General features: G+C 52.9%; 8 protein-coding genes across 8 annotated transcripts; 5 read left to right on the forward strand and 3 right to left on the reverse strand.

Annotated features, from left to right (window-relative positions):
- The first annotated feature begins 691 nt into the window (after positions 1 to 691).
- BO94DRAFT_315667 (uncharacterized protein) lies at positions 692 to 1,592 on the forward strand. Its single transcript, XM_025606857.1, has one exon. It carries the CDS (start codon positions 859 to 861, stop codon positions 1,399 to 1,401), a length of 543 nt encoding a protein of 180 aa, XP_025470731.1. The 5' UTR covers positions 692 to 858; the 3' UTR covers positions 1,402 to 1,592.
- Positions 1,593 to 1,784: 192 nt separating this feature from the next.
- On the forward strand, positions 1,785 to 2,774 carry BO94DRAFT_458517 (uncharacterized protein; the record flags this gene model as incomplete). Its single annotated transcript, XM_025607798.1, has 2 exons — positions 1,785 to 1,976; positions 2,019 to 2,774. 2 exons carry the CDS (start codon positions 1,785 to 1,787, stop codon positions 2,772 to 2,774), a joined length of 948 nt encoding a protein of 315 aa, XP_025470732.1.
- Positions 2,775 to 4,901: 2,127 nt separating this feature from the next.
- Positions 4,902 to 8,891, forward strand: fphA (putative sensor histidine kinase/response regulator; the record flags this gene model as incomplete). The annotated part of the gene is made up of 2 exons (XM_025607775.1): positions 4,902 to 8,513; positions 8,562 to 8,891. The coding sequence occupies 2 exons, from the start codon at positions 4,902 to 4,904 to the stop codon at positions 8,889 to 8,891; spliced, it is 3,942 nt and encodes a 1,313-aa protein (XP_025470733.1).
- Positions 8,892 to 9,035: 144 nt separating this feature from the next.
- On the forward strand, positions 9,036 to 9,509 carry BO94DRAFT_315824 (uncharacterized protein). Its single transcript, XM_025606859.1, has one exon. It carries the CDS (start codon positions 9,180 to 9,182, stop codon positions 9,420 to 9,422), a length of 243 nt encoding a protein of 80 aa, XP_025470734.1. The 5' UTR covers positions 9,036 to 9,179; the 3' UTR covers positions 9,423 to 9,509.
- Positions 9,510 to 10,538: 1,029 nt separating this feature from the next.
- BO94DRAFT_315854 (uncharacterized protein) lies at positions 10,539 to 11,635 on the reverse strand. Its single transcript, XM_025606860.1, has one exon. The coding sequence runs from the start codon at positions 11,465 to 11,467 to the stop codon at positions 10,553 to 10,555; it is 915 nt and encodes a 304-aa protein (XP_025470735.1). The 5' UTR covers positions 11,468 to 11,635; the 3' UTR covers positions 10,539 to 10,552.
- Positions 11,636 to 13,002: 1,367 nt separating this feature from the next.
- On the reverse strand, positions 13,003 to 13,509 carry BO94DRAFT_612696 (uncharacterized protein; the record flags this gene model as incomplete). The annotated part of the gene is made up of 1 exon (XM_025616685.1): positions 13,003 to 13,509. One exon carries the CDS (start codon positions 13,507 to 13,509, stop codon positions 13,135 to 13,137), a length of 375 nt encoding a protein of 124 aa, XP_025470736.1. The 3' UTR covers positions 13,003 to 13,134.
- A 2,427-nt stretch (positions 13,510 to 15,936) lies between these two features.
- Positions 15,937 to 17,377, forward strand: BO94DRAFT_509992 (uncharacterized protein; the record flags this gene model as incomplete). The annotated part of the gene is made up of 3 exons (XM_025609718.1): positions 15,937 to 15,979; positions 16,038 to 16,273; positions 16,375 to 17,377. The coding sequence occupies exons 1-3, from the start codon at positions 15,956 to 15,958 to the stop codon at positions 17,375 to 17,377; spliced, it is 1,263 nt and encodes a 420-aa protein (XP_025470737.1). The 5' UTR covers positions 15,937 to 15,955.
- Positions 17,378 to 18,284: 907 nt separating this feature from the next.
- Positions 18,285 to 20,320, reverse strand: BO94DRAFT_531949 (acyl-CoA synthetase). Its single transcript, XM_025611013.1, has 4 exons — positions 19,975 to 20,320; positions 19,545 to 19,925; positions 19,054 to 19,474; positions 18,285 to 18,959 (listed from the first exon to the last, which is right to left on the reverse strand). Exons 1-4 carry the CDS (start codon positions 20,248 to 20,250, stop codon positions 18,304 to 18,306), a joined length of 1,734 nt encoding a protein of 577 aa, XP_025470738.1. The 5' UTR covers positions 20,251 to 20,320; the 3' UTR covers positions 18,285 to 18,303.
- Between the last annotated feature and the right edge of the window lie 332 nt (positions 20,321 to 20,652).

A 20,652-nucleotide genomic window follows, 5' to 3' on the forward strand; every position in this document is an offset into this window, starting at 1 on the left:
GTAAAGTGGTGGACAACAGCAGCTCTTCAACCCTGGTGACATCCCTCTCAGGGCTCAATCTGGACCCGGTTCGCTCGTCACGGTCATTGTGCTTGGCGGAAGGGTCAACATTAACGCCAGCGGCGTGTACTCCTCGGTAAATTCCCACTGGCGGTCATCTGCCTTCCTTGAGTGCTGATGCAACCCACGTCCCAAGCACGAGCTGCTGCACTTGACAAGCTTACCCGAAACAATACGCTGGTTCTGGCATCGACCCAGGAAGTACCGGGGTCTAATTCAACGGAGCACGACCACCGCCAGACCGCTGTTTGGGGTCACCAGTATGAGCGGCTACGTCGCATCAAGAATCAGTTGGATATGGAAAGGGTATTCATGGTCCGGAATGGCGCCGGCAGCGAAAATTGGGATGTGGAGAGTCTGTGCCGGAAAACACGACGGCACGGTCCTCAACGCCAAACTATCGGGCAGATGCCTTGCCACCGTAGGCTGGTGGTTTCATCCGAGACGAAGGATAGCAATGTCTAAAGTATTTCAGAGGATACCGGATGTTAGCAATTGGTTTGAGCGTTGTAATTCCGCAACTCTAGTCTCCTTCTGAAAGCGGAAGTGTTTTTGAGTCGAATATCCCAAAACAGTCCGTACAGAGGGAAAAGACAGTGACCCAAAGACGCTTAGTGCATGGGTTAAGGTTAAAAGTGCGTTAATCCGCTGTTGGTACCACTGGAAGGGACTTTGGGGGGCAAGAAAGAGGCTTTCTGGAAGGGGGTAAAGTTGGAGGTCGGGTGCGAAGAACGTATACTTTGGGACGGAGTACTTTTGGGATTGGTTTCGGACGAGAGGGGGTTCATGTGACCATGAATGGGCTCAGCCCCGTGCACCAGCCACAGCCAATGCTGGACTTCCCCGCCAAGACTTGCCGAGTTCGTCTTGTACCGGCAGTCCTGGTCCCGGCTAGACCCCACCGGGTCTAGTGCCGCCCGGCGAGCCAAGCAGAGCGCGCGCAGAAAGCCAGAACCCGAGCCGGTTGGTTTCAACCCCAGACTTTCCTCTCCCTCTGCCTCTCTTCCTCCCTCTCTCGTTTGCCTCCCCGCTCCTTTTCCTCTTCCAACGTCTTCATCTTCGTTCCACGCCGGTCGAGTGCGTCCCCTTATCCCTCTCCCTCTTCACTCTCTCCCCTCTCGTTTCTTTTCCTGGCTCTCGTTTCGCTTTCTTCTCTCGGCAGCCTCCAACTATACTTTAAATAGACCTTCAGTGGCGCCATCCATAAACCTTCCGACCCTCTCTCCCCTATCGCGCTACAGGGTCCCCTCCCTTCGGTCGGTACGAACGGTACGAACGTCCACCCTGATCGCCACCGGTGGCTCTCTTACCACTAGCGCCTTACCCTCGCTGCAGAAATAGAACGTCGGCGCTGGCTTGCGCTCCATGGCTGATCTCTGAAGACGGAAGCCGCGCGATAACTCAAGGAGCCTCGTCTGGACCTACCTAGGCGTTAGGGACCCCTTGCGATCGATTTGCCAGTCCTCTATCGGGTTTGCGAACATAAGGATGCAAAATAAAGCGTGGTTTGGTTTCAAGTCTCCCGTTCTGTCTCGTCATTCGATTGCCAGGAATCATGACTCGATTCACCGGATTTTAAGACCAACTTGACATGGCGCTCCGCTCTCCATCCTCGTTGCAATTGGATTCTACACCCGATCTCCTGCCCATACTCTCTGACTTGCAAAGTCTGGGAGGGTAGGGCCTGCTCTCTCAATAACTCAACGGCACACGCACTGCTTAGCATGTGGGACTCTCTCTCCAGTCCACCCGAGGGCCTCATTGGAGGCTATCAGGGGGGCAGCATCGTGATCAAGATTCTCATGGCAGTTTTCAGTGCAATCGCGCTCTACAATGCTGTCGAACTTGTTATCCTCATTTTTCTCACCTTCACTCGCTATAGTGGTTTGTATTTCTGGACCATGCTGCTCTCCGACGTGTTTGGCGTCATCCCTCATGCCGTCGGCTATCTGCTCGAGTTCTTCGCCATTGGACCGCTCTGGTTTGCGGTCACCTTTTCCACCATCGGCTTCTATTTCATGGTCCCCGGCCAATCCATCGTCCTCTATTCCCGACTCCACTTGGTTGTCCAGAGCCAAACGCTGCTCCGCCGGATTCTCTACCTGATCATCTTTGACACCATCATCTTGTTGATTCCCACCACTATTCTCACCTATTCGACCATTTACATCGGCACCATTCCGATCATCAAGGGATACAATGTGATGGAGCGGATGCAGCTGGCTTGGTTTTGCGCGCAGGAGATCCTGATTTCGATCATCTACATCTTCGAGACCCTCAAAATTCTTCGTCTGCGGCCGGAAAAGGACCCAGAGCGGCATAAGACAATGTATGAATTGATCGCCATTAATTTGGTAATCATCCTTATGGACATTGCACTCCTGGTTCTCGAGTACGTCGGTCTGTACACGCTCCAGACCACCCTTAAGGCCGCTGTCTACAGTATCAAGCTCAAACTCGAGTTTGGTGTCCTGAGAAAGCTGGTCTCGCTCGTCCATACTCGCCACTCGGATTCAAGTTCCTCGGATCAGGAAGATTTCCCAACTTTTGTCGATCCTGACCAGATCACTGGGGATGTGACACATGCTGCCCCTGCCAACAGTCGAAGACAGTCGCGGTACCCGTGGACAGCAATCTCCATGGACAGTCTGGTCTTACCCGAACGAAGAAGTCAACACGTCACTTCGTCAGAAATACCCCGATCTCCATTATAGCAACCCTACCCGCGCAGTCAGCCTGCTACATCCATTCCAAGAATGAGGCCTAACTTATCTCCCATGCCGCCATTGCGGTCGACTTGTCCCACGACCTCCGTCCTCTCCATGGACCTCCCGGTCGCTTATCTGGCCAGCATATAATCTCTGTTGTTTCTCGACCGTCACTCGGTTTCGAATTTCTGCGATCGTGTATATAAGCATCTTTAGATCTCTCTGTAGTATCATTGTACATAAATGTGTGGTTGTATATATTTCTTCTAAAACGGTCTTTCTTGGGGGCGGGATGCGAAGAAGGCGACCATGATATAGGTGACGTAGACAAGATAGTGTAGTCATTGGTATAGTAGTAGGTTACTATGGGGAAGTGGCAGCGACCGAGTGGCCCCGGTGGGTCGGGACGAGCCCGATGGCCATCTCGGAAATATCGTCACCAGTCACCAGTGACCAGCTGCATGGGCCGGAATGGGGCCTTATCTAATAATTTGGATCCGTGCATGAGACAGGTGCGGTGACTCGGCAAGCGAGTGGACATCCAGTGGACCAGTCCTGGCTCCTCGGGGAGAAGAGGAGCCCTTAATGAGGTCTCATATAGCCTAGTAGTCTCGGGAGTCGGGGGCGGCGTCCAGGGCGGCCCAACTATAGAGAAGCTACATAATAGACCTGCCCGCATCTTGTTTCTTGCAGATTTCAAGGCAGAACTAGCGATCAATCCACGAATCATGCAGGATGATGACCAGGCTAGTAGCCTAGGACTAGGAGACAGGGCAGATCGTTCGATCGTATCCGGAAGGGCCACGGAGTTAACCTTACATGCATCCTGGTCATCCCTGGCGGAACGAATAGAGATGCGCGACCCAGTACCTGATTCCTGGGGATCCCAGTACTACTAGTCATGGATGTGGTAACTGATTACTGGTACGTGGCCCTACCGGTACCATTTGATAACCTGCGACTGGAAGGTTCATCATAACCATTCGCATTATACGGCAGATTCTGGCAGGGAGTTGGTGACTAACGGGCCCCTACCCCGGCAGAAACCCATGATGTCATCATCATGGCCAGCGGAACACTAACTTTCACTCCGTCAGTACTTCAGAACCTTTTCGCTCGCTACTCTTATATATCCCTACAACTGTGATAGTATATACAATTGACGGTCTAAGGAATTATCCGGCGGCCCAGCAAAGAAGACCGGGGTTTTGAATCATGTCGGCCTGGGAAAGGAAAGGTAGTATTGCCTGCACCGGCCTAGTCGGGGCCTTTGCAGTGGAGTCTCGATACGACCTAGGCGGAATAACGGTAGACAGGCGGAAATCCGACCCCTGATTGGCAGGAACCAGGTCCGATCGCTGGGGATGGCGTATGGTAAATTACCAGCGACCACTCGGGCGGGATGGCCGGTGGGGGGCCTTGGGGCCTGATGATTGGGCGGTGCCAAGTTTTGCCCACCCGCGACCGCTGACTTACCCGCACCATCTGGCCGTCAACCCATGGGGACGGAGCACCGACCTCATGAGACTGAATCTTTTTCCTCTGCCCTCTGACTGCACCGCCGCTGCTGTCGTCGCTGGAACGGGCGCCCAGGGGTGTTTAGATTCCCGATCGCTTGTCTCTCCTTGGCTTGGTAACTATCCGCCCTCCTTTCCTGGCCATTGATCCACGAACTATATCACCATCGTTGTCGCTATATCGCTGCCCGGTCACCATCCCACCTTCACCCCTCACCGGTAAGTATCAATCTCCCTCTCGCTGCCACCGGTATGTGTCGGGCTGCCCAGCCCTTCCGTTAGGTCTCCTTGCCCACTGGCTCCCGCATTCCAGGTCACCGCTAATCAATTCCTCGCTATACTCCAGAGACCTCCCCATATTACCCGTTTCTCCGTATCCCGCGCCACATTCCCGGGTTGAATATTTTCGTGCGGTCGGTTCTATCTATCGAGCGGTCTTTCTCGAGCGCCACCTCGGCCGAATCGAACAACTGGTACTTTTCTTCTCTATAGTCAACCGGGAAGAATTGTCCTCGCATCGTTGATGTTACCGTGCCGTTACCACGCCTCAATGCGCCCTTAACCATCCGTCAAGAGAACCCAATCTCCTACAGGACCACCGCCCCCTTGTCCTAAAATGGATTCGAACAATGCCCCCGCCTCCTTGACGGGCCGGGGCAGCGATGATGACAATCCGCCCGCCGCTGTTTCGGAGGCACCGAACGAAGAAACCCCGCTTACGCCCCAAGAACACATCGTGCACAGAGAGGGTGCGACTGTGGGCGGTACAGATCGAGTGTACCCTATTCGATCGATCATTTCATTCAACCCTCCTCCCACGGCTGTGATCCAACCCAACGCCACGGCCGAGATACGTTCGCCTCGGAGCGGTGCTCGCTCATATTCGATCATTGATGCAGAGACCTGGGATCAACTTAATTCACAGCCCAGCACTTCCCCGCAGACCGATGCCTCTCTCAGCCAACCCAATAACAGTCCTGACCCAACTGGACCGCTCTCGCAGCAGTCGCCTGAGGTCTACACACCTGGCTCGAATTCAGTAGATCGAGGTCTCGTCAAGGACGCAAATCCTGGACCGGAAAAATTAGGACTAGTAGATGGTGATGTGGGCCTCGTTACTGCGCGATTCCAGCATGTGGTTACAGAGGGTGGCCATGCTGTCATAACTGGCAAAACCCCCGATTCTTTTCGCGCCTGTGAAGATGAACCGATTCACATCCCAGGCGCAGTACAGACCTTTGGTGTCATGGTAGTTCTGCGCGAACAGCCTGAAGATGCACTGACAGTTCATGTGGCCAGTGAGAATTCAGAGGCCATTCTGGGTCACTCTCCAAGTAGCCTTTTTGCGCTAGAGAGCTTCTCGGACATACTGCAGGAGGACCAAACCGACATCCTTCTGGACCATATTGATTTCATCCGCGACGAAGCATATGATCCTGCCGCGGACGGTCCGGAGGTTTTCATCCTGGCTGTCAATGATCGATTTGGGCGGCCTCGGCGGTTTTGGTGTGCTATTCACGTTAATATAGCCCACCGAGATGTGATCATCTGCGAGTTCGAATTGGAGGATGACCGCATCAATCCTCTGAACGCTGCTGGACGCACAACACCCACTTCGCCCACGGATACTTTGGGTTTTCAGCCGACGCCAGACCAGCTAGCAAGTAGCACTGTTAATATAAGCCAGCCCCTACGAGTGCTGCGAAATGCGCGCAGAAGAAGGGGCGAAGCGGCTGCTATGGAGGTGTTCAGCATTGTTAGCCAGATCCAGGATCAGCTTGGTGATGCCCAAAACCTCGATACATTGCTTAACATCACCATTGGAATAGTTAAGGAATTGACCGGATTTCACCGCGTGATGATCTATCAGTTCGACACCGAGGCCAATGGAACCGTGGTGGCCGAGTTAGTCGACATGAGAACAACCAAGGACCTGTACAAAGGATTGCACTTCCCATCGACGGATATTCCGAAGCAAGCCCGCGACCTGTATCGGCTCAATAAAGTTCGTATCCTCTACGACCGTGAACAAATGAGCTCCCGGCTGGTTTGTCGCAGCATAGATGATCTCAAGACGCCGCTGGATATGACACATGCCTACTTGCGTGCGATGTCCCCGATTCACATCAAGTATTTAGCCAACATGGGAGTTCGTTCCTCCATGTCAATCAGCATCAACAACACTCATGATCTCTGGGGTTTGATTTCATGCCACACCCATGGGGACTCGGTAATGAGAGTGCCTTTCCCAATCCGTAAGATGTGTCGGTTGATCGGCGACACGCTCTCGCGAAATATCGAGCGTCTCTCTTACGCGTCGCGCCTTCAGGCACGCAAGCTCATCAACACCATCCCGACTGATGCCAACCCGTCGGGATACATAATTGCTTCATCAGATGACCTGCTAAAGCTATTTGATGCAGACTACGGCGCACTGTCGATCCGAGGGGAGACCAAAATTCTCGGTAAATCTACCGAGTCACAGGAGATGCTGGCCTTGCTGGAATTTCTCAAGATGCGTCAGCTCAATTCCGTGGTTGCATCACATCATGTGAAGAAGGACTTTCCGGATCTGCACTACCCTCCTGGATTCAAGGAAATCTCGGGGATGCTCTACGTGCCTCTCTCTGCAGATGGCAAGGATTTCATCGTTTTCTTCCGGCGAGGCGAGCTGACCGAGATCAAATGGGGTGGCAATCCATATGACAAGACCATACGAGATAACCACCTCGAGCCCCGTGCAAGTTTCCAGGCCTGGACGGAGACGGTTATTGACCGGGCTCGCGAATGGACCGAGTCGGAAGTGGAAACTGCTGCCGTCTTATGCTTGGTGTATGGCAAATTCATCAAAGTGTGGCGACAGCAGGAGGCTGCGTTGGAAGGTTCGCAATTGACGAAGCTTCTTCTGGCCAACTCCGCCCATGAAGTCCGAACCCCTTTGAATGCCATCGTCAATTATCTGGAGATCGCCCTGGAGGGGGCCCTTGACACTGAAACTCGCGACAATCTTACCAAGTCCTACTCGGCGTCCAAGTCCCTGATCTACGTCATCAATGACCTGCTGGATTTGACCAATACTGAAAAGGGACACAATCTCATCAAAGACGAGCCCTTCGACTTGCCGTTGTGCTTCAAGGAAGCGACCAGTATGTTCGACGGCGAGGCACGACGTAAGGGGATTGACTATATCGTCCGCGCTCACCCGGGAATTCCAAAAACCGTGGTCGGTGATGAACGGCGCGTTCGGCAGGCAGTCAGTAACCTGATTTCGAATGCTGTTCAACATACGTCTACGGGCGGTGTCACGGTGGACATGTGGCGGGCCCCTGGCAATGCGGAGCCCGGGGTTGCAAATATCCACATGACCGTTCTCGATACGGGCACGGGAATGTCCCCCGCTATGCTGGAAACCCTGTTTCAGGAACTGGAGCAGGTTTCCTCGGAGGACGACAGCTACTTCTTCGACCGAGATGCGAATGGCGCTTTGCAGGATAGTGCGGATGGACGCGAGAGAGGCGTTCTAGGCTTGGGACTCGCTCTGGTCTCCCGGATGGTGCGCAATACTCACGGTCAGCTCACCGTGCGGTCCGAGGAGGGCAAGGGCAGCCGCTTCCAGATATCGCTCCAGTTCGCTACTCCAGATGATGTCCCTGCCGATGCACCTGAAGGCCCAAGCACTCCGATCCAGGCTGATGATTCTATTCCGTTCGAGGCAAAGGAAGAGTTCGTTCTAGTCGATAATAGTTCCCCTGCTCCAAGTGAGGGATGGCGACGGAGTGGCAGCCATCGCGATGAGACTAATCAGTCCGACGGTGAGGTTGATGCTGCCGTTATGCCAGGCGCTTCCGTCGATCGCGCTATAGACGAAGCTGCTGGTCTGCTTCCATCTTCTGACCTTCGCAAAGTTGTGACCTTGCCCTCAACTCCCAAACCATCAGAGATTGGCGCGCAAGAGAAGCTTTTGACATCCGGTCAACCTCCACCCCCCGAAACCGGCCTTGCAGAGCCCACTAGAACAAGCGCTCCCCCTCCGGACCCGGACCCTAGCACTCCGCCTGGCAAGTACAGTGTTCTTGTTGCCGAGGATGACCCTATCAATGGCAAGATCTTACAAAAGAGGCTTGGCAAATCAGGTCACACTGTTCATCTAACTGTCAACGGTGAAGAATGCGCGGCTTCCTACCGCGCCGATTCCACGCGGTTTGATGTCGTGTTGATGGACATCCAGGTAAGATTCCTACCTAGGAAGTGCTAGGAGTGTGCTAATACGAGTCAGATGCCGATCGTGGATGGGATCAACTCGACTAAGATGATCCGCCAGTTTGAAGCCACATTGCCAGACAACACAGCGCTCTCGCCGGTCGCGAAGTTGAACAATCGAATCCCCATATTTGCAGTTTCAGCCTCACTCTTGGAGAAAGACATGTCGTTATACGTTGATGCCGGCTTCGACGGATGGATCATGAAGCCTATTAACTTCAACCGTCTGAATGTGCTCTTCGACGGCCTCCAACATGAAGGTACTAGAAACAACGCCACCTATCATCCTGGCTATGACTGGGAACAGGGCGGCTGGTTCATGCCCACTCCCGGAGACGAGAAGTAGTACACGCCTTTTGCGCTCTTACCTAGTACCGACCTACAAAAGCTCGACGTGAGGCAATCATGCCTTTTATCCTTTATTGACATTTCCACCCCATGCTTCTTGCATTCGACTTGCAAAAGCGATCCAGCAAATTCCACGGCAGCCATGATGACGAAAAAAACGAGTGATTGACAGTATATGCGATTGTTTTCACCAATTGGGCCCTCGTCTTCCACATTTTGAATTTCTGTTCCATGTATACCCCATTAGTTGACTTGTCACGGCTCTTACATCTTTTGTGTTCACCTCATGGGATCTGAGCCTGCTCATCTATCATGGTTTGATTTGTGCATGTTATGTCTAATGGTCAATGAGCACACGTACAGCCAGATAGCAAACATGATCTGTTTTTATTCATCCTATCTATTCATCATATGTACTTGGATCTTATTTCCTTTGATTATATTCTGGCACCATATCCCTATGCATGGTACTGGTCTGCACAGTACCTACCCATCACATCATCTCCCGACTTCTGAAACTGCATCATGAAGCAACTACCACCTACCTACCTACCTACCTACCGAATTTTCTATCTCTCTACACCCCCGGGTACTTTTATTCCAGACCAGGCCTTTCTATCCCCTAACACAGAATGTACCGTCCCAAACAACAAACCCTCATACCTATCACCCTACCAATCCTCTCTCCACGAACCAAGTTGGTTATGAGAATATGTATATACACATATCATATCTACGAGACATACCTCTCACACTATACAATCCATCCTGGATAAATATAACCACTAACCATATGAGAACCCTTCTCGATCCCATTGCATTTGAATTCAATTCTTACAATTTAGATTCCTCCATTGGAAATATTATCTGGTGAAGTAGTAAGTACAGTTCCATTTAATTGAACTATCATAAGCACGATAGTAGTAAGTACTATGTGAGTGAGCGGGTGGATTCAAATCAGACTTGAAAACTAGTATATAACTGCTCCTTCTGTGTTGACATACAAATACAAGGACTACCGACCCAGCTAGCACCTAGCTACTATGGGTTTTTTTTTAGTACTAATCGACTTGGTAAGAGTCGTGAGACTTTCCTTTCCTTTGTCCTCTCGGCATTTGGTGCACCATTTTGGTTGAGGTGGGGGGTGGGGGTACATCATGATCTCGTTTTCTCTCACCATATGCGATATCCTTTTATTCTTTCCTTTTTTTTGGTTGTTGTTCAGTTTTTATTCTTGGGGGGGTTAGAATGATACTATAGCTTTTTTTATTCAAAGTCCAAGATATGTACTAGGTGGGTTGGGTTGGGGAAAGGGGCTGGGTTTACTCTACATGGGTAGATATAGGTTGTGACTTTAAGGTGTTTTATGTAATCTAACGAAAAGTGAGTGAATGTGTTGGTATATGATGGATAGATGGATTTGATTGGGGAGGTAACCGAGACTATATATCGATATGAATACTGTGTAACGGGGTATGGGCATGAGTGTGGGCTTGGATATGGATGGGTATGGATGGGTATGGGGTGTCAGGTCATGGGGGATATGAAAAGTGGAACTAGGTGTGGTTTGTCACAGGGTAGTATATAAAGGGGAAAATGTATGAGATAGGAGAGATGGGATAGGAGAGTAATAGTAGAGGGGAGAGCGAAAGGAGTCATCTAGGAAGAAGATGACTCCCCTGAATGAGTCCCAGCCTCCAAATCTGGTAGCTCGCGAACCAAGTGCTCTGCGGAGTGGATTTGGGGTGGTGTGGGAAGCTCGGCACACTCCGATCCGTCGATGGATGGGAGATCGCGTGTGTGGGTACGGTGGTGATTGTACCCCGGGCTCTGCTGCTGATCGCTGCTGCGGCTGCGTTTGGTTTCCAGTACAACGCCGTCGGGCGTGGTGAGTGGCTGGCTCGAAAGGAAGGAAGGACGGCGGGCATGCTGTTGATGCTCCGAGTTATCCCCTGTCGAGGTGGAGTAACTGCACTCCCCATTTGAGTTACGGGGCACGAAGCGAATCAACTTGTTGAGGGCCGCAAACTTGACCAGTAACTTGGTACTGATGATGAATGGGACAAATGCTGCCACGATGGCGCTCGGGACGGTGAAATCCATCACCATGTTGGCTGTATCCAGGATAACTGAGACAATACCCGCGAAGATGAGGGCCGCGATCAGTTGACTGCCCTTGCGGCCGCGGAGAAAAATCAAAGGCCGCAGGTTGCGGATCGTTGCCCAGGCGTAGAACCCTAGGATGATCATCTCACGCACGCAGTAGCCGACCACGGAGTTTTTCTCGAGAATATCCACGGCTTGCACCCAATGGCCGGCACCGTGAGTAGCGGCCGCGGCGATGAGAGTGTCGGCATCGCCAAATATAAAAAGTATGCAGAAGACGCAGGCGATGACAGTACCCACACTCGTGACCAGCAAACTCCAGAAGTACAGCCCGCGGCGCCGTTTGAAGAAGTCAAAGATAAGATAGACTAGGCCCAAGGCACGGAAGGCGGAAATGGAAACGAAAGCCACGACGGTATAACCGTCTGAGATGGGCATAGAATGCGAAACATTTGCGGCTTCACCCATGTTGACTCATTCTCTTTGAGTGTTGCTTCTTGGGATCGAGGGATTCCACGAAAGCCCCTGACAGACACCGAGGAGCGTGAGTATATAAGGGAGAGGGCATAACAAAGGGCCTGATCAAGACCGTGGGGGTCCAAGGAGGATTCCCATCATCCACCACGCACGGTTCGCAGTAGAGGCGCAGCGATAGCCGGACCGGAGATGGGGGCCGTCAAGGAGAACGACACGAAGGGTTAGTAGGACCATTGCAAGAGCCATGGCGACTCAAGACTGGCTCTAGTACCCCCCCATGCACCGAATAGGATTTGCTTCCTGACCAGGGTAAGATAAGGTTCTGATATGTTCGGACGGGGAGACATGGAACCAACAGGTGAGCCGTGCACCGGATATCTCTGGCACACATCCGGTGGGCTGGATGAGAAGGCTTACGCGCCGATCTCAGGTATCCTACACCTCTCCAGGAGACACGCGACTGTGAGACAGCGTACGATGGACAATGGCAACAACCTTCCAGCATTGCTATCCCCATACTCAACGATGACCCGGTGCTATTCACAGGAGGAAGCTCACCCCGAGCATCACCAGTCGAGGGGATCGACCTCAGTACCTTGGTTTGTGGCGGAAACGCAAGAGTCTGGAACCGGCGCTGCGCTCAGACCCGGAGCGGCTGAAGCTGCGAACAAAGAAACTGAGTCAGGCCCATGGATGATGTCGTGTAGAGTGCGCGGTCGACAAATTGGATAGCAATACTATCTAGCCTTGATGGGCAGCTCCAGGTTGGACGCTATTGGAGGTAGTCACTCACCCCTTAATGCCAGTAAGGCCAGTCACCGGACCAGTTTTCTCCACCCTGAGCGCGTGAAGCCAGGTTGGGCTGAAGCCAAGAAGGCTATAGGAAACTATTGTTATGGATTGGCATTCGAATCATGGTGAATTGTTACACAAAGTGTGAAGATTAGTTTCAAAGGTGGATGATGGAGAAGCTTCAATATGTGGCCAAGTGAGGAGCCCCCTGAGGCTGCGCAAAGCCCGAGTCTGATTGAACCAGCGGATGGACAAGGCGCTCGGACGAACCACTGCAGTTCCCCGGATTAGTCGGATCCGGTGACAATGTGCGAGGTGCGATGTGGTCATCGCCAGGATCTGGGCGTCGTCCAGGACGTGCTAGACCTGGTCTTGGTTATGGATCGCGTGCTCGTCCACGGCGATTCAATGCGTTATTCACTTGGGGTACTGTTCTCATGCCATGGCGGTAACTCGACTGGATCGATTCGAGAGACGGTGTGGCGGAGGGAAGTGAGGAAGAAGGCGGCGATGAAGGAAGAAAGAGAAGGAAGAAAGAGAAAGAGAGACTGAGGCAGCAAGGCCGCAAGCCCCCGAGCCAAGGCCGTCCCGGGGTTCCCAAGGCTATTCTCGTAGCCAGTCTTAAAGGCGCCGCCCCCATACTATGTAGATTCTCTGTTCTCCAGGCCATTCTAGGCGCATGGCCATGATGAGAGCATTACGCGAGCAGGGCTACCGATGCACAGGAGAATTATGCTCAAATTAGTCAACATTCAAATCCCGAAATAATTACATCACATCCCTCATTAGGATCAAACCCTTCCCAACCGACCATCAGCAAGCACTAGACATTAACCCCATCCCCCAAGAGTCTATCTAGACATCCTTCAAACAGTGCACTGAACAACCGCCGCGCTCAAATCCACGGGCACCGCCGCGTTCGGGTTCCCGTCCAAGTCCGCAAACGTCTTCTGGGCAGTCAGGGTGGCCAGAACCGATCCGTATTTCTTGATCACGCAGTTCGTCGTCTGCTGGAAGTTCGTCAACTGCGCCGACGAGGCCTTGACAACGCCGCTGGTGCCGACTCCGGTGTTGCCGTAGAGGTTTTGGATGCTCTGCTCGCTGCCGTCGGCGGGGATGGCCGCACTGCCTTGGGCGCCTGTCTGGTCGTTGGCCAGGGCAATGGTCACCGTGGTGACGACGGGGCCAGCCGCGACCGAGGTCGCCAGGAGGGAGACGAGAATGGCAGAGATGGACTTCATCGTGAAGGTGGAACAAAGGTTGTTTGGTTTGGAGGAAGGCAGAGGTGGATTTGGAGATGGATGTTTATCGAGGAGGATCAACAGAGTGGAATTGAGATGCTGTGGATGCTTGGATGATGCTCCAGATGTCGAGGGAAATGGCCCGCTTTATAGCTTTGCCCTCCATATACAGTACTGGATGTCATGGATGCCTTTGGCGAGGCTCGGGGTCATGCGATGCGCAGTCTTCGTATCTGTCTTACTTCTGAGCCCGTACGGATCCCAACACGGCTTCAGGCGTTCCATGAGTTCAATAGTTCATCGATTGGATTGCCCTGTTCGTATACCAGAGTACGTAAATAGTTCCAGGCCGACGTCATGAGGCGCAGTATCGTCGATGCTCGAATAGGAGCCGACCAGATGGTGGACATGCCAAGTCGGCGACGAGATGAGATGACATCGCACGGGGGCACATGAGAGCCGGTCGGATGCAGGTCTCAAACCTTCAGCCGCCGAGTCGATGCAGCAGTGAGACTCGAGATCCTCAACGCTCCAATGGTGAAAACCGCTCGGTGGAGAGCTCGTGTTGTTGCGAGAACACGAGCACGACATGTTGCGGGAGGTTGTTGGACAGCTGCCGATTGCGGCCATTTTGTGCCGGGATAACCTGGGGTCCTGATGTCAGGGAATTTTAATTGATCAGGTCCGATCGGATTGTTCGCCCGCCGGACGGCGGGCTCGAGGTGGAGCAGCAATACGAGCTGCAAATTAAGCTGTCGGGTAGGGTCGATTTACTCCCCACGATGCAACGTCCCCACCCATCGCTCGTTCCCCAGATCCCCAGCTTTTGATTGGGGAAATCAATGCCGAGTCCAATAGTCAGATCTGATGGGTTTGCATTTGCAACCGGTCCGGAGGTGCCGGTGCTACCCTGACATGAAAAGTGGATATGAAAAGACGACCGAACCCCCGGGAGGCAAAACGAACCCTTGCAGAAGCCGATCCCTTGCCAGCTTTCCTTCACTGCACCACTCTTGCAGCATGCATCCCACAACGACCTCTTCTGCTGTCAGTGGGCCTAGACCGGATTGCAGACTCATCAGTCGGACAATTAGATGCGCCGTCCGGGGTTCTTGGCTTTGCAGATCAGAGCATAGCCGGGAATAAATCTAAGACAGTGGAGGCTATGAAAGTCAAACCAACCGCGGCCTCGGGAATGCGCACGGGTACCCTGGACGACGTGAGTCCGGGGTAACTAGGATCCGATCATGTCTCTCAAGGAGATCCCATCAACGTAACCTTTGCGTGGCTGGAGTCCTCGTCATCAGTCAAGGCCGCGGCTGTATGGATTGCCCAGAGAAAGAGGTACAGGGATTATCATGGTGTTCAAGATGACAATCAGGCTCGTGATGTCAATGATGCGGAGATAGGTCCAGAACTACAGGACCGGGAAGCAGCTACCAGCCTGGATGCTGGTCCAGAAGACCAGGAAGGCTATGAAATATGGATGTCACCGCCGAGAAAGAACCTAGCGAATAGCCAGGTATGAGACATCTGGAGACTCCATCGTCTAGACTTTACCTGATCATGCAACGGGCATATTACGCAGCAAAACGGAGAGCTGCGGAACCGACAGCTAAGTTTATGGCGCTCTGTGAGCGAAGTGAAAGTTATCGGGGTATTGCCTGGGGGTTCATTTTCCAGGACACGATGTGATAGGCATGGGTCTTCTGCAGATTGGGGGAGGGCTCCTCTGACTCCTAGTCTGACAACCTGCTGTGGGTATCTGCTTGGGCAGTCCAGTGGTAGTCCCTTTCAGAATCCGGATGGAATCCTTGGGCCATAGGATGGGAAACAACACATTGGGTGTTGCCAAGTGCAGCGTGACTAGATGTCGGGGGGAGTTATGGGATCCCAGGACAGGTATAAAGAAAATCTGATCGCTGTGCAGGAGCTCACAGAATGGTGTCCGTTAGAGTGAACAGTATGGTAGTCAAGGCTTCAGTTCCTTCATGAGGCCATGGAGACATCATTTGGGTGTTGGGTCCGATTCGGGGTACTAAAAATAGCATAGACTCATACCAACGCAGCAACGTTGGCTGCTTCAAGGGATACTGAAGGAATGACATGGCATGAACCCTCGGTGGTAATTTGAGTGGGAATAGCGATAAATGGCAGCGGTGGATGGCAGCGGTGAGGAGGAAAGTGAGAGAAAGAGGAAGAGAAAGAGCCGGTCAGGTGGCTGGCACGTGGTCTGTGCGGGAGCTGCTGACGTTGACGTCGTCGGCAACCTCCTCCAGCATCATCCACTCCAGCCGGCTTTTACCTCATACTCTCTTTTCTTTTTCCTTCCCACTCACCCCCATCCCTTCTTTTACCATTTCACTTTCAGAAACAATGTCCCACATCTAGCGCGACTGACTTTTTCTATTGATAACCCCAATCCAACCCCCTAAACATCCCCGCCATGGTGTCCCTGTGGCCCTTCAAGGTACGTCCAGATTTCCACCACCCGTCCGCAACCAACCACCACAACTCACTCTTTCAAGGCCGAGGACACCTCTCCAGCATCCTTCGAAAAGGCTCTCGCCGCTCTCTCGGCCAAAATCACGCGCGCCACTACCCGCCTTGACCTCCACCGCCAACATGCCCGTCGCTTCAAAGCCCTCTGGACCCTCTACACCACCTTCGCCTACCTTCTCTACTCCATCATCCTCGCTCTTGTTCTCGGATGGCAGAACTGGGGTGTTACAGAATATGCCGCGATCATCGGCGGCCCCATGCTGTATGTGCTTACCCAACCCCTCACCTCGAGCCCCACCCCGCCATGCCCCTTTTCCGACGTCATGCATGCATCTCCAGTCTGACCATCCAACCTGCATACAGGATCTACCTCATCCGCACCATCTCCACCCGTTACTACGACTACCGCATCACGAAATCACAATCCTACATCGACGACCTTCAAAAACAACGCGAGAAAACCATCGAGGATCTCAAGACCGCCACGCGCTGGAACTCCACCCAACAACTCCTCGAGAAATACGGCGGGGAGTCGCCAAAGCCTACGCGCTCGAATTCCATCAAATCCGGCGACGTGAAGCGCAAGTCTGAAGGGGCCGGAAAGCGCAAGCAGCAGCAGCAGCAGCAGCAGATCCAGCGCACAGGGTTACCTCCGCCGCCAACCGCTAATATCAGAAGACCTACAGCACAACAATTCTCCACGCCTCAACATCCGCCCACCCCGCCCGTGAGCTTCCAGCTCCAGCAGCAGCAGCAGCAGCCGTCTCCGTACCAGATCCCAGGCCAACAGGGTACTTCGAACGTGGGGATCGAGGAGCCCGGGTTTGCGCCGAATGCATTTTCGAGTTCCCCGCAATATGTCGAGCATTCGCAGTGGTATGACCGGCTTTTGGATGTGTTGTTGGGTGAGGATGAGACGCAGCCGAAGAATCGGATCGTGTTGATCTGCTCGACGTGTCGCTTGGTCAATGGACAGGCTCCGCCGGGGGTGAAGACATTGGAGGAATTAGGCCGGTGGAGATGTGGGAGCTGTGGGGCGTGGAATGGGGTGGAAAGCGAGGCGAAGAAGGTGCTGGCAGGCATTCGGAAAGAGCCGCAGTCACCCGAGGCTACGTGGGAGCCGGTGTCCAGCGTTGATGGAGAGACTCGGTCATCCGTGGGCGATGTGACGGATGAGGGGGTGATGGTGGCTGCCAGCGATGACCAACTCGAGTTGCACAGCTCGGGGGGTGAAACCCCGGAAGAGCCGGAGGCAGAGGAGGCAGAGGAGGAAGCAGAAGAGGAGGAAGAAGAAGAAGAACCCCAACCCGAGCCAAGCAAGCGAATGACTCGTGCGCGTGCTAAGAGTGGACGGAGGAAGGGATGAGATGTATAGTCTGTAGTTTTATCAGGTAGGGTACATTATCAATAACCAGTCATGATATCCTACGAAGTGTCCATATACATAGTACCTATCGCGGAACCCCCCCCCCCCCCCATCTCGGCAGCTTTTCTACATCTAATCTACGCACTTATTCCCTTCCTTCCATTTCCATTTCCATTTCCACTTCATAAATCATTCCCATACCTCATACCCCAAACTTACCCCCCCGCCCCCCCAAATCCCCAATCTAGTAACATACTATACCTAGTCAGTAAACTAAACACTACCTCATCTTTCCTTACCGATCGATCAGCTTTGGGATTCTTCGAAAATAACTAAATATCTATCTACTACTACGATCATAACATCCAAATCCAAATCCCATCCAACCCAACCCCCTTCTTCCTTCATATACATACATACATAAATAAATAAATCCAACCCCCCAAGAAATCCAAAACAAACGACATAACCATCAACGCCCAAATCCCAAAGCAGGCTATCCTCTCCCACGAAATACTATACCTCAAAAACCCAACGCAGAGGCCACTTAACCCTAATCCACGAACATAATGTCCATGTAGAAGGTGGTGAAAAAAATACATATAGTATATCAGGGGATCTATTTTCTATGCGCCGGTGGTATAAAACTAAACTAAGGGACGGCGGCCAAACAGGCCGGGGGATTGATTATCCCGGAGATGGTATTTAATCCCTGCTTAGGATCCCTGTCTGGTTCCATTGAACTGGATCCACCAAGTACTTACCTAAGAGTGATGAATGAAAAAGAAGAAGAAGAAGAAGCCTCGGGTGGCTGACGGGGCCCGGCCGGTATCCCTGTCTGTCTATGTATGCACTGCACCACCCCGCCCGAGGGTGTGTTTGATAACATGTACATCCTCCATCCATCCTTCATATAACCACAACATTTATATCTTCGCCCCCCTCTCCCTTAGCTTCCTCCTCTCCCCCTCCCTCAACACCCTCCTCAAAATCTTCCCACTCGGACTCTTCGGAATCACCTCCACAAACTCCACCCCACCCACCAACCACTTATGTCTCGCCTTCCCATCCCTCACATGTTTCACAATCGTCTCCCTCATCACTTCATCCCCCGCATCTCCATCTCCATCCCTAACCACAAACGCCTTCGGCACCTCCCCCTTCTCCCCATGTCCCACCGGAATCACCGCACAATCCACCACGCCCTCCAACGCCAATAAATGCGCTTCCAGTTCCGCCGGTGCCACCTGCAGCCCTTTCACCTTAATCAACTCCTTAATCCGATCGATGATGAACAGATGTTCGTTGCCGCTTGGACTCTGACGAATCACCCCCACGTCGCCGGTATGATACCATCCGTCCGGGTGGAAGGATTCGGCGGTGGCGGAGGGGTTATTGAGATATCCGTTTGTGATTTGTGGGCCGGAGACGAGTAACTCGCCGGGGGTGTCGTAGGTGGTGATTTCTGTGCCTGAGGGGGAGAGGAGTTTCCATTTGGAGTTGGGCATGGCGCAGCCGACGGAGCCGGTGATTTGGTCGCGGGTGGGGGCTAGGGAGACGATGGTGGTTGCTTCGGTTAGGCCTGTGCGGTATTGTTATTTATGGGTTTCTTGGAAGTTTTGGTTTGGGTTTGGTCTGGGTTGTATGGGTTGTATGGGTTGTTGGGGGGGGCATACCATATCCCTGTCCGATCCAAACACCAGGAAACTGGTCTCGCATGGCGGCCTCGACTTCTTCTCCTAGTGGCGCTGCGCCGGTGATGCAGCCTCGGAGACTAGTCAGGTCGTACTTCTGGCATAACTCTCTGTTTTTGACGATTCGAATGGCGATCGGTGGAACGAGGTAAAGGTCCGTGATTCGGTACTGCTGGATAGCATGCAGGAGGGACTCGAGCTGAAAGCCCGTGAATACGACGGTCGAGTCGCCTCGGTAGGTGGCGTACTGGCAGATGTAGTTCAATCCGTAGGCGTGGCTCATGGGGAGGATGCAGCTGGTGATGGCGGGTTGGTGTGGGGTGCGGGCCCCGGAGGCTTCGTCGTATTGTTTGAATTGGAGGATGTTGGCGATGGTGCTGTAGTGGGTGATGAGGACGCCTTTCTTTAGTTCATTTCTTGTTGTTAGTGGATGGTGGGTATGTGGAGGGGGTTGTTAGGGTTAGGCGATGTACCGGTACTCCTGATGTTCCGCTCGAATAGCACAGATAGGCAGGTTGGCGACGGCCCTGGCCAGGTTGCCAGTTCAGGGCTGGTAGAGCGGGGAGGTTCCGTCCCGTGGTGATGAGCTGCTCGAGGGTCTGGAACTGTGATGCTGTTTCTGGTAAAGGCGTTGGGTCGTCGGGTGTTTCCAGCAGGAAGACGCGCTGACGCGCAATCCCGACTTTATCGGCTGCCTGCAATGCGGTGTCTAGTAGGGATGAGCAGGTGAAAAGCGCTGTCGCTTTGGAGTCGCTCAGCTGGTAGGCTAATTCGCCCGCCGAGAATGATGCGTTGGCGGGGGAGACGATGCCTGATAGTCGATGGACGGCCCATGATAGTGGGAGAGTGTTGATCTAGATGTCGTGTCAGCGTTGCAGGGAGTGAGTGGGAGGTTTGAGGTACCGTGTTCACGCTGAATATGCCTAGGACTTTCTCTTCGGCAGCCCCGGTGTTGGGTTCCCAGTCAAGTTTGTGGGATAGAGCGCGGGCGATGGCATCGATGCGCTTGGTGACTTCGGTCGGGGGGTAGCTTTTGCCGGTGACGTTGCAGATGAACGGGGCCGGGGAGGAGGCAATAGGAGCACGTCCGTATCTCTCGTCGAGGATGAAGTCGCAGATGGGGAGAGTGTCGGGGATAGGGGGTAATTGCCCGGCCCATTTGGGGGGATAGAAGACCATAGTGAAAATAATAGGTTGTAATAGAATGTATGAATGGGCGAGGAATTTAATTGTTTATAAGACGAGTCTGCTGACGGGAGGGTGAGCTGTCATCATCTCGAGGTAGGCAGTAAGTAGTATGGATCTTCTGTCTCGGGAACTAATTCCATCGGGTCGGGGAGAAAGTAATTCAAGACGAGCGGGCCTATAAGAGGATGGAGGCGGACTGAGAAGTGGTCCAGTGGATCTGCCTTGGCACTATAGTTGTGACTGTAGTGAGTAGGGTTATAGAATAGATAGATAGTAGATGGCACATTGATTGGTTCCAATCCATTCGTATTCTTTACTCCGCACAGCCCTGAGTAGGGTTGATCCTGGCCCACTACCAACTGAGACTCTTAATCAATTCTTTGATTTCTCTTC

This window comes from Aspergillus sclerotioniger (genome assembly GCF_003184525.1).
Source record: "Aspergillus sclerotioniger CBS 115572 chromosome Unknown BO94scaffold_5, whole genome shotgun sequence".
NCBI lineage: Eukaryota > Fungi > Ascomycota > Eurotiomycetes > Eurotiales > Aspergillaceae > Aspergillus > Aspergillus sclerotioniger.